Here is a 13,068-nt window from a genome sequence, read left to right on the forward strand (position 1 = left end):
AAGGATAATTAAAAATTATCTCTTATATTTAATTGTTATAGTTTAATTCCCATCTGTTGTTTATAGCGTTTAAGTGCTTGCATAATATAGAAGTACACAAACTAACTCACCACTGCGTTAGTGCTTCCTCTATTAGTGGAAATGATTCCACCTCCTAATCACAGCGACACTTGGTAGATTGATTCAATTTAATATTTGTTTGGTCAATGTTTTGCATAGTAAAAAGATGAAGAGTGAAAGGTAAAAGCAGTTGCTACGAATAAGATATTTTACATAAGTATTTAAGCATTTGCGACTTCACCTTATACGTTTGTTTTCAAATAGCTAAAAAGAGAATCTTATAGAACGCGGTCGACGAGCATAATAATCTAACATCAGCTGCGTTGGGTCTTGTTGTATATCTTGTGTATGTCCTTGTATGGGTTTGTAAGGTGCATATAGGAATAAGACAAGACAAGAACAGAAAGACCGGACGAGAATGTGCTAGGTGCTTTCAGCAAGAATAGGATAAGACAAGAAGGGAACCTAGAGGTAGGAGACTAGATGATGAGAGAAGATATAGGGAACAAGATATAGGACGGAAACAAGATATCTAACTGATGTTTTATTATTCAAAGACTATGGTGTTTATATATCTTTTACTATGGAATTTAATAATATGAATAAACAGAAATATTGGTATTAGGGTTGATAATTCAGACAATGATGATGGATGATATTGTTACTTAGGGAATTAATAAGTGATCATCGAGGTTGAGGATGATCACTTAGTAGAGGTCAAGGAATGTTGATAACAGGGTTATGGTTCCAAAGTGTACTTTCTTCTTTGAAGAGTGGATCTTGTGTATTCCGGTAGTTCTGAAAACTGGTCTTCTTGAATGGATTCAATGAATTGGGCATAAGCTTCTGCTACCAATTGTCAAATCCTTTTAGGGGATTAATTATTAATTATCATATAATGATTCATTTATTATATAGATAATTATATTATATATAGAAATATTATGAAAATACTAAATAAGATATATTATTATAATAATACTATACTATTTTATAAGTTACTATAGTAACTTATTTTTCTCAAAAAATCAAAGATTCATTATTTCAATATAAAAAGAATTTATCGTTGTTGCTATGGTTACAATTATGTTGCACAAAATGTTTAAAAATATAAACTACAAATAAAATCAATAAGAATAAAAAATTATATAATTTTAAATCTTTGTATTTATAAATACTCCATATAAACATATATCTATATTAAGGAATAGATAAAATTAAAATGTTAAATAACATTTTTAATATCCTAATATAGTCATAATTATAGTTTCTCTCTCCTCCTCTTCCTTCCAGTCTTTGTCGAAGACAAACCTAGGAACGCAGTGACCTCGAGGACCCATAGGATCCGACAAAATATTTAATATTTCTACTAGAAAAATACCTACTGGTATTTTTCCAATAAAATTAAGATTATATAAAATTAGTCACACATGACTAAATTTATTTTATTATTTTTATAAAGAAATAATTTAAAAATATTAAAAGATGGGATTTTAAAATCCTATTTTTAATTATTTTTAATATTCACTAATATTAAAATATGATTATATAATCATTTTTTCATATGATTAAAATTAAAAAAATTATATAGTTTTAGAGGTTCATTTGAACCTCTTCTAACTTATATAATTATAAATATAAATCAAAAATTTCACCATATAGTGAATATTTTTATATTCTTTAGAATATGAATAAATTTATATTACAAATTAATGTTTTTTATATATAGCTCATTTCATTCGCTTAATATATAATGTTACCCTTTCAGGGTTAAAAGCTTGCAGTAGCGAGCTAACATTATATATTATAATAAGTTATATTTTTTTATCAGAGCTTTGCTCCTAGAAGTCATTCCACTGCTCGCTCCATTCCTTGTTTCACTATTGGCGAGACTAGAAGAAAGGAGAAGAGAAGATTTATGTTATATATATATAATAATGTTTAATTTTAAGGTTTTCTCAAATTATTAATTAATTTTAAATTCAAATATTAATACATTGTATAAATATATAATTTAATTTATTGTAAATATATTTATATGTATATATATATTTAATATTATAATAGTAGATTAATCGGCTTAGTGGAGATACCATAGCTAGGGGATAAGAGAAAAGGGATTGAAAAGAGTATGTAGATAATTGATTGATATCTTTATTTATGATTATTGATCCAAGGTATTTTATACCTTTCGCACAACTTAGAAGAACCAATAAAATATACAATAACGATATCACTAATATGATTACAAATCTAATGAAGGTCGATGAATAATCATAGGAGGAGTTGAAGGGATTGGTGCTGTAAGGTTTCTAACGAAGTGTTATTATGATTGGTGTAGTAACTTCTTGTAAGTGCAAAGGATAAAAAAAATACATGGACAATGTATGCTATTGGTCCGTGAATCTCATTGGTTCATGCTTCAGGCTGAGAAACATGCTGCTATAGTAGTATACTTACAAAAATATAATGTATTTACAAAATATTACTTATACAAACTGTAGTATTGCATTCCCCCACCGGGAATTGAACCCGGGCCACCGGTGTGAGAGACCGGGATCCTAGCCACTAGACCATAGAGGAGAGAGACATCTGTCGAGCATCGCGCGCGGCGAAAACCACCTCTTTTTATACTTTTTTTCAATCTGCACCCCCAAAAACTCGTCCTTTTTTCCGATCACCCCCCAAAAATTACGACCTCGAACTCGCCTCGCGTAACACCCGAGGCAACCGCCAATATTCCCACCTCACCACGTACAACAGCCGTGCCTGCATCACCCACAGCACCAGAATCGGCCATACGCCTCACATCGGCTTTGCCTATTAGAGCAAAACGGCGTGCTTCACAGCGGGCAACCCATATCCCCTCCCCTATCAAGAAGACCCCTTCCCCTATAGAAGGAAATTCACAGCAAAAACGGCAAAAACGCCGCACCACCCCTTCACCTACTACAACAGAGATTGCCACCCCCAACACCATCAATTCCGCGGATATGTTTATCAACGGCCAAGAGGTATCACCATACCCCCAGTCCGAACGCACCCGCAGCAACAGCCCCCTCGCCGAATGCGGCACCGCCGCCCTTCAGCAACAACAGCAACAGCAAACCAACAACAACAACAACAACCAGCAAGAGCAAGAGCTCTTGTATAGCTCTCTGCATACATCACTCCCCGATACACAGGAGCAGGAGGATGCAGCATTGGTAACAACAACAACAACAACAGCAATCCCTCCCTGGTTCCTCGCGTTCCAGCAGAAAATTGCAGCCCACGATGAGCAATTAGAGCAAATGGCCGCTCTAATTAAAGAAAACAAGCAACTCCGGTCAGAATTAGCACTCGCTTATCAGCGTATTGCCGAGCTCGAGGGAGAACATCCCCCTGTGCCACCAGCAGCAACACTGACCGTTATGGATAGCACCCCTGAGTACGAAGATGATGAATGTCTTACAGGCACTATTGAGTCCGTACACGCGGGTACACCAGAATCTCGAGCTGTGTACCAGCAGCAAAAGCGTGCCCGTGAAGCACACCAAGAGCAAGATCGGGAGAAGCGTCTCGCACGCCAGCTCAAGCTGATGGATCGCATGGACCAGCAGCAACAGCAAAAGCAACAAAAACAACAGAAGCAACAACAGCCTGCACCTAACAACAAAAGCAGCAACAAGACGTATGCAGCAGCAGCCAGCAAAAACGTCAGCAACAACAACAAGCAAAAGACCCGTCGTGTTGTGAAAACACCAACAGCAGCAATGGTGGCATGGGCCAGTCGTGGATTTGCCCCAATAGATCCTACTGCCGCACAAGGGTATACGTTTGTGTACCTCAACAGCCCCCACCGCATGCGCCATAGTGAAGTGCGTAAACGCCTTGCTATCCTCAAGGTGCCACAGGCCCGCATTCTTGACGTCCACTTCCCTACTACTGGTATTGTAGGCCTATTGATCCATCAATCATTCAAGAATGAGCTTGAGCAGCTACTGGTGCCAGGTAGCATCAAATTTGTCGACTTTGATCCATTGTCACCTACTGTCATTAAGGATCAAAAGCTCGAAACCATGACAGCAACGGAAAAAACAACAAAGGCAATCGATATCCATCAGAGACGCATTTACCGCACATGCCTTCAAATGCCGCACACCTATCTTGGTAACGCAATCATGCGTTATTTCTGTGCTGACAGCTATGACGGGCCCCATAAGCTACCTACGGAAATGCTGATTGAGTTCCAGAAGCTGCGCCCAGCACCGCAATTCCGTCGTCGTAGGGAATTGACACCAGTAGAAGCAGCGTCAGCATTCCTAGCACCAACAACAAGCAACAAGGACGACGACGGCCGCAAGGACGACAGCGCCAAAAGCAGCAACAACAACATGGGAGAGGGAGAGGATGTTGACATGGGCAACATCTCTGCCAATAACTCTACCACCACCACCACCTCAAAAAACATCGAAGCCGCGGCAAAAGACAATAATTAATGAGTGACACCATCAAGATCGCTCAACTTAATGCAAATGGTATCGAAAGATCGCCAGATGTGTTAATTAATTATTGTACTGAAAATAACATTGATATTTTATTGCTAACGGAAACTAAACTACTCGCTGGACGACTTACAACACCATGGACGCAATTTCATAATTATGCGTGGACTTCAGGCAACGCACGAGTCGGCTTTGGCGGGCTAACGCTGCTTGTGCGCCCTGATTTTCCTTACCATGTTCACCCTCACGACCATCCGAATCGCTACACCATCACCTGTACGATCGGACCCTACACCATCCACTGTCTCTACTTACCTCCTTCTCTCTCCTTTCCCGACTACACCGCCACCATCCAACGCCTCACCATAGACGACAGCACCATAATCCTCGGCGACATCAACACTCGTCTTGGTGCACAGCTCGGCGATAACGACAGCACTTATCCTCGAGCAGGATTCCTGCAGCAATGGCTTGTTGACCATGGCATTGTTGTATGGAACGAAACACTCGCGTTCGGCAAACACACCTTCCACAAACCGAACGTTGGATCCAGCATCATCGACTTCTTCATCTCCTCACCTACTGCAGTGATATCACCTTCGCTCGTAGTAAGAGATGATTTGACGTTTGGATCCGATCATCACCTCTGCCAGTTCGACTTCTTCCTTCACACACCAATTGACCGGTTGCCAGCTCCCAACGCGCCGCGCCAACATTGGAAGCTACAGCGTTTGCATGAAGAAGATATCCAGACGGTCTACATTGATGAGTTTACTCGCAATGTCGCACCGATTAGTGACGAGATACAGCAGTGTCTTGATCGCAATGAGCTGGACTTGGCGGCTATCGAACAGCTTGGCCAGCGTGTCACTCAAGCCGTATACGAAGCGCTGGATGCAAGTGTCACTAGAGGGCAAGCCCGACCGAAGCAGTGGAAGTGGTTCTGGACCGCAGAGCTACAGAAGCTTGCTGACGAACGGCAGCAACGTTACAGTCGCTGGCGACATGCACCTGCCACCCTTGCACGAGCCACCCTGTGGAAGGAGTTCACCGATGCCCGAGACGAGCTGCGTATCGCCATCCGCCGTGCTCGTACTCGCCAATGGCGTGAATTCTGTACCAAGATGCAACGCAACGACCCATCCGAGGCCAACAGCGTCATCAAGAGCATGAGACGAAACCGCCAGAAAGGTGCCACGTTCTCGCATCCTCAAGGTCCCGCCCATGCTGCCGAAACAATGATCACTCATCTAGCTAGTGTCTTTGGTGGTGAGGTCTCTGACCCGCCGCAACAGCGCTACGATCAGCTGGATGATGTTGGTGACGATCCGTTCTCACTAGAGCGTATTGTCATGGTGATCCGCAAGGAGCTGCCAGGTCGTAAAGCGCCTGGATCAGATCATATCCGTGGTGAGATGCTAAAGCCGATTGCTCGTCCACTCGCATCGGTGCTCTCCCCTTTTCTTCGTCTTTGTTGGTGCTGGTCGTATTTGCCTGCTGCTTGGCGCACTGCACAGGTAGTACCGATCCACAAGAAAGGCGATCCATCCCTTGCGTCCAATTATCGGCCGATCAGTCTAACAAGCACGTTTCGTAAGATCGTCGAGCGGTGCTTGTTGCCAGTGCTGCTACAACAGATGCCTGCGCTCGATGTAGCCCAAGGTGGGTTTCGGGCTCGCCGCGGTGCTCTCGACCAGGCGTTCAATTTACAAGCGTTGATGCGCCAATTCCAACGCCAACACGATCAGCCACCCGTTGTCGCGTTCCTAGATATCAAAGCGGCGTACGATTCTGTCGACCGTAACGTTATTTGGGGAGCGCTCACTGACCATCTGCAGCCAGCATTGCTTGAGTTGCTCAGGCATATGTTCAACGAGGTGTCGATCAGCGTCATCCTCAGCAACTACCAATCGCGTGCCATCCGTCCTCGTCGCGGTGTACTACAAGGCTCGATCCTTAGCCCGATCTTGTATGCCGTGTTCATCGACTCGCTGCCCAAGGTGCTACGACTTGGCAGCCGCCAACCACTGCTCATCCGCACTGTACCACTTGCTGATTACACTGAAGCATCTGCTCAGTTGCTGGAACGCCGCACCCTGCGTGATCGTCGTCGCCAAGACACGGATATCACCATCATTAACTCGCTGCTGTATGCTGACGACGTGGCTATTTTCGGTTCTTCCGATGATGTACGCCAGCTGCTTGCTATGGCACAGCTGCACTCGGAACGGTATGGGTATCGATGGAGCCCTACCAAATGCCAGATCGTTAATGGCCAGCCTGGTGTCCAATATCGACTCTACGGTGAAGCCATTGAACAAGTGCCCTGGTTCAAGTACCTTGGTATCCCGTTTACGGCAGAGGGCATCGACACCAACCGTTTGATCCAGACAAACGCTACCAAAACCATTAGCGCCATGGTTTTGCTTCGCAATATCGGCGCTCATCAATACAACTTTGGCCTCGGTCTCGCCCTGCGCCTGTATCGCAGCTTTGTTCGTCCTGTGCTGGAGTACGGCCTGGCAATCTTCACCCCAACCGCCACACAATATACCGCCCTCGAAAAGGTGCAGATTCGTTGCATTCGGTTAGCATTGAACGTTACCGACCCTGCTGCCACCACACCAACAATCGTCCCCCTCCACCTTGCTGACTTGCCGTCAATCAAACTTCGAGCGCGCATCTTGCTGTTCAAGTTTTTGTGTCGTGCGTTCCGTTTGCCACCGTCAACCTTGCTCGCATGTGTCGTTTCTTCATTTCTTCGTCGCCATCACCCACCCGACTATTGGCGCGTCATGACAACAAATAAGTTATGGGTAGACGAAAAAGAAGTAACTCGCCAAGCACCACTGCCGCGCGACCCCATGCAGCACGTAATCGACAGTCACCACCAACAAGAATTGCAAAGCCGCCGCAACCGGTTCTCCACTGTGCGACGTGCTTTGCCGGAACGGAGATGGGATCCGATCCTGTTTCTGCCCGCCACCAATTTGGCTCGCCACCGCCTTGTTAAATGGCGCATGCATTGGCTGCCATCATATCCGTTAAAGGATTGCCGCTGCGGCAAAGTGGGAGCCAACCGACGCCACTACACCAACGATTGTCCTCTTTTGGCACCAATGGTCGAGCAATTACGCAACAGTTTCCCTGGGCCTGTGCAAGACGACCAACATCTGCTGGATGCGGTCTTCAACAGCTTGCCAAACAAAGCAACAGCACTCAAGAATGGCCATTGGCGATCTACATGGCCTGTGCTTCTGCTTACGCTCCGCGATATCGACATTTGCAGTCATCCGGATGCCACCTTTGATCCCGAACCTCATCCAAGGCAGGTCCTTGATGGGTTCTTTTCACCACCATCACCACCACCCACATAATCATTGCTGCTACTGCCCTTTTCTTTCCCCTAGCACACCATCAACAACAACACCGCCTCTCTTATTACTTTGTGCCCTAGGCAGTTCATTCTATATTTTATATCTTTTATTTTCTTTTGTGTCGCTAGAAACTTTATATCTATCAGTATCACCTCCCCCCAGTCACTTCTCTTAGCTTACAGCCGGGTTTTTCTTCCCCTTTGAGGGTTTTCCCGCGCTCGTTCCACCACCTTTACCCCGCATTTTATATTCTTGTCACACCCTCCCTTTTGAAACAATGAGACCGGCAAATTGCCTAATGGATGTTGCCCTCGAGAGTCTCTTCCACCCTTTAATAAAAATACGCTTTGAACTAGACCATAGAGGAGAGACATCTGTCGAGCATCGCGCGCGGCGAAAACCACCTCTTTTTATACTTTTCTTCAATCTGCACCCCCAAAAACTCGTCCTTTTTTCCGATCACCCCCCAAAAATTACGACCTCGAACTCGCCTCGCGTAACACCCGAGGCAAACGCCAATATTCCCACCTCACTACGTACAACAGCCGTGCCTGCATCACCCACAGCACCAGAATCGGCCATACGCCTTACATCGGCTTTGCCTATTAGAGCAAAACGGCGTGCTTCACAGCGGGCAACCCATATCCCCTCCCCTATCAAGAAGACCCCTTCCCCCATAGAAGGAAATTCACAGCAAAAACGGCAAAAACGCCGCACCACCCCTTCACCTACTACAACAGAGATTGCCACCCCCAACACCATCAATTCCGCGGATATGTTTATTAACGGCCAAGAGGTATCACCATACCCCCAGTCCGAACGCACCCGCAGCAACAGCCCCCTCGCCGAACGCGGCACCGCTGCCCTTCAGCAACAACAGCAACAGCAAACCAACAACAACAACAACAACCAGCAAGAGCAAGAGCTCTTGTATAGCTCTCTGCATACATCACTCCCTGATACACAGGAGCAGGAGGATGCAGCATTGGTAACAACAACAACAACAACAGCAATCCCTCCCTGGTTCCTCGCGTTCCAGTAGAAAATTGCAGCCTACGATGAGCAATTAGAGCAAATGGCTGCTCTAATTAAAGAAAACAAGCAACTCCGGTCAGAATTAGCACTCGCTTATCAGCGTATTGCCGAGCTCGAGGGAGAACATCCCCCTGTGCCACCAGCACCAACAATGACCGTTATGGATAGCACCCCTGAGTACGAAGACGATGAATGTCTTACAGGCACTATTGAGTCCGTACACGCGGGTACAACAGAATCTCGAGCTGTGTACCAGCAGCAAAAGCGTGCCCGTGAAGCACACCAAGAGCAAGATCGGGAGAAGCGTCTCGCACGCCAGCTCAAGCTGATGGATCGCATGGACCAGCAGCAACAGCAAAAGCACCAAAAACAACAAAAGCAACAACAGCCTGCACCTAACAACAACAGCAGCAACAAGACGTATGCAGCAGCAGCCAGCAAAAACGTTAGCAGCAACAATAACAAGCAAAAGACTCGTCGTGTTGTGAAAACACCAACAGCAGCAATAGTGGCATGGGCCAGTCGTGGATTTGCCCCAATAGATCCTACTGCAGCACAAGGGTATACGTTTGTGTACCTCAACAGCCCCCACCGCATGCGCCATAGTGAAGTGCGTAAACGCCTTGCTATCCTCAAGGTGCCACAGGCCCGCATTCTTGACGTCCACTTCCCTACTACTGGTATTGTAGGCCTATTGATCCATCAATCGTTCAAGAATGAGCTTGAGCAGCTACTGGTGCTAGGTAGCATCAAATTTGTCGATTTTGATCCATTGTCACCTACTGTCATTAAGGATCAAAAGCTCGAAACCATGACAGCAACGGAAAAAACAACAAAGGCAATCGATATCCATCAGAGACGCATTTACCGCACATGCCTTCAAATGCCGCACACCTATCTTGGTAACGCAATTATGCGTTATTTCTGTGCCGACAGCTATGACGGGCCCCATAAGCTACCTATGGAAATGCTGATTGAGTTCCAGAAGCTGCGCCCAGCACCACAATTCCGTCGTCGTAGGGAATTGACACCAGTAGAAGCAGCGTCAGCATTCCTAGCACAACAAGCAACAAGGACGACGACGGCCGCAAGGACGACAGCGCCAAAAGCAGCAACAACAACATGGGAGAGGGAGAGGATGTTGACATAGGCAACATCTCTGCCAATAACTCTACCACCACCACCACCTCAAAAAACATCGAAGCCGCAGCAAAAGACAATAATTAATGAGTGACACCATTAAGATCGCTCAACTTAATGCAAATAGTATCGAAAGATCGCCAGATGTGTTAATTAATTATTGTACTGAAAATAACATTGATATTTTATTGCTAACGGAAACTAAACTACTCGCTGGACGACTTACAATACCTTAGACGCAATTTCATAATTATGCGTGGACTTCAGGCAACGCACGAGTCGGCTTTGGCGGGCTAACGCTGCTTGTGCGCTCTGATTTTCCTTACCATGTTCACCCTCACCACCATCCGAATCGCTATACCATCACCTGTACGATCGGACCCTACACCATCCACTGTCTCTACTTACCTCCTTCTCTCTCCTTTCCCGACTACACCGCCACCATCCAACGCCTCACCATAGACGACAGTACCATAATCCTCGGCGACATCAACACTCGTCTTAGTGCACAGCTCGGCGATAACGACAGCACTTATCCTCGAGCAGGATTCCTGCAGCAATGGCTTGTTGACCATGGCATTGTTGTATAGAAGGAAACACTCGCGTTCGGCAAACACACCTTCCACAAACCGAACGTTGGATCCAGCATCATCGACTTCTTCATCTCCTCACCTACTGCAGTGATATCACCTTCGCTCGTAGTAAGAGATGATTTGACGTTTGGATCCGATCATCACCTCTGCCAGTTCGACTTCTTCCTCCACACACCAATTGACCGGTTGCCAGCTCCCAACGCGCCGCGCCAACATTGGAAGCTACAGCGTTTGCATGAAGAAGATGTACAGACGGTCTACATTGATGAGCTTACTCGCAATGTTGCACTGATTAGTGACGAGATACAGCAGTGTCTTGATCACAATGAGCTGGACTTGGTGGCTATCGAACAACTTGGCCAGCATATCATTTAAGCTATCTATGATGCATTGGATGCCAGTGTCACCAGAGGGCAAGCCCGACCGAAGCAGTAGAAGTGGTTCTGGACCGCAGAGCTACAGAAGCTTGCTGACGAACGGCAACAAAAGTACAGTCACTGGCGTCATGCACCTGCAACCCATGCACGAGCCACCCTGTAGAAGGAGTTCACTTATGCCTGCGACAAGCTGCGTATCGCCATCCGCCGTGCTCGCACTCGCCAATGGCGTGAATTCTGTGCCAAGATGCAGCACAACGATCCCTCCGAGGCCAACTCTATCATCAAGAGCATGCGACGAAACCGCCAGAAAGGTGCCACGTTCTCGCATCCTCAAGGTCCCGCCCATGCCGCTGAAACAATGATCACTCATCTAGCTAGTGTCTTTGGTGGTGACGTCTCTGACCCGCTGCAACAGCGCTACGATCAGCTGGATGATGTTGGTGACGAGCCATTCTCACTAGAGCGTCTCGTCATGGTGATCTGCAAGGAGCTGCCAGGTCGTAAAGCGCCTGGATCAGATCATATTCGTGGTGAGATGCTAAAGCCGATTGCTCGTCCACTCGCATCGGTGCTCTCCCCTTTTCTTCGTCTTGTTGGTGCTGGTCGTATTTGCCTGCTGCTTGGCGCACTGCACAGTAGTACCGATCCACAAGAAAGGCGATCCATCCCTTGCGTCCAATTATCGGCCGATCAGTCTAACAAGCACGTTTCGTAAGATCGTTGAGCGGTGCTTGTTGCCAGTGCTGCTACAACAGATGCCTGCACTCGATGTAGCCCAAGGTGGGTTTCGGGCTCGCCGCGTGCTCTCGACCAGGCGTTCAATTTACAAGTGTTTGATGCGCCAATTCCAACGCCAACATGATTAGCCACCTGTTGTTGCGTTTCTTGATATCAAAGCGGCGTACGACTCCGTCGACTGTAATGTTATTTGGGAGCGCTCACCGACCGTTGTGACATTATTTGCCAATTGAACTGTAGGTACATAGTATATATCCCAACCTGATGTGGCTCCTTCTACCATCTTCTTGACTGTAATGGATGCTTTCTGTACAAGTCTTTTTGCACTTCCCTGTGTTCTAAGGTGATAAGGTATAAAGTGCATGAGAGAATCCTGCGTGCCTCGTGAGCCTTTTCATATGTTGGCTCACTCATTCAACACTGCAATCTTAGCTGGCCTGCTTTTGGTATACTGCTACTAACGTTCTCATAAATTTCTGCTGTCTTGTTAGTTAGCACATTTAATATGCAAGTGCATGTGCATATAAGTACCAATACTGATACATTTTTATTGCCCTGCTGGCTGGAAGTTTCAAAAGTGGCAAGATCTAAATAGACCATTGATTCCAGGAGCATCTGTTTTGACCATATTTTATGGATGGTAGCCTTACTGTACAATGTTGGCCTTCTGGCATACAAAGCATACCTTTACTAAATCTACAGTTTCTTCCTTCAGGTGTTGCCAATGTAACCCGTTACCATGAAACTATTTGCACAATGGCGTTCAGGCCAAGTAGGTGTACGTTTTCTAATACTTTCTCTGTCTTTTTCTGGTCCAACCTCGACTGACTGTGGTAAACTATAATCCGGTACAGACAGATGTCTTTCTAAAAAGTTCTCTTTACCGCACCGCGATCCAATAAGGGACACAGTTGCGCACATACACCTAGCTGGATTATATTATGAATCCTTCATATAACTGAGTAAAGAAACTAAGTATGAAACAACCGTTTAAGAACACATCACACACCATCATATAAGCTGTTACATCGTTCTTACAGCAAAGCACCAATTAATAAGGTCCTTGTTGACAAAGACGTTAATAAGCTTTCCACCTTCAGATCTGTTTCTCCGTTAAGACCGAGTTCTGGGAAAGTTAGGTATAGAAGAAGATAGTTTCTATAGTTGATGTTGCACTTCGTTCAATTACTTGAATATAATCGATTCTTAAACGAATTATTTGTCTTCGCTTATTTCGATTTACCACACTGATAAAGCG

General features: G+C 45.6%; 1 protein-coding gene and 1 non-coding gene across 2 annotated transcripts; one reads left to right on the forward strand and one right to left on the reverse strand.

The window, feature by feature from the left end:
* Nucleotides 1-2,571: 2,571 nt before the first annotated feature.
* Nucleotides 2,572-2,643, reverse strand: BDB00DRAFT_t149. The gene has a single exon. It is a non-coding gene; the product is annotated as a tRNA-Glu (tRNA).
* Nucleotides 2,644-6,964: 4,321 nt separating this feature from the next.
* BDB00DRAFT_777773 (uncharacterized protein) lies at nt 6,965-7,924 on the forward strand (the record flags this gene model as incomplete). The annotated part of the gene is made up of 1 exon (XM_053120329.1): nt 6,965-7,924. One exon carries the CDS (start codon nt 6,965-6,967, stop codon nt 7,922-7,924), a length of 960 nt encoding a protein of 319 aa, XP_052972095.1.
* Nucleotides 7,925-13,068: the final 5,144 nt, after the last annotated feature.

This window comes from Zychaea mexicana, assembly GCF_025766255.1.
Source record: "Zychaea mexicana strain RSA 1403 chromosome Unknown BDB00scaffold_292, whole genome shotgun sequence".
Lineage (NCBI taxonomy): Eukaryota > Fungi > Mucoromycota > Mucoromycetes > Mucorales > Lichtheimiaceae > Zychaea > Zychaea mexicana.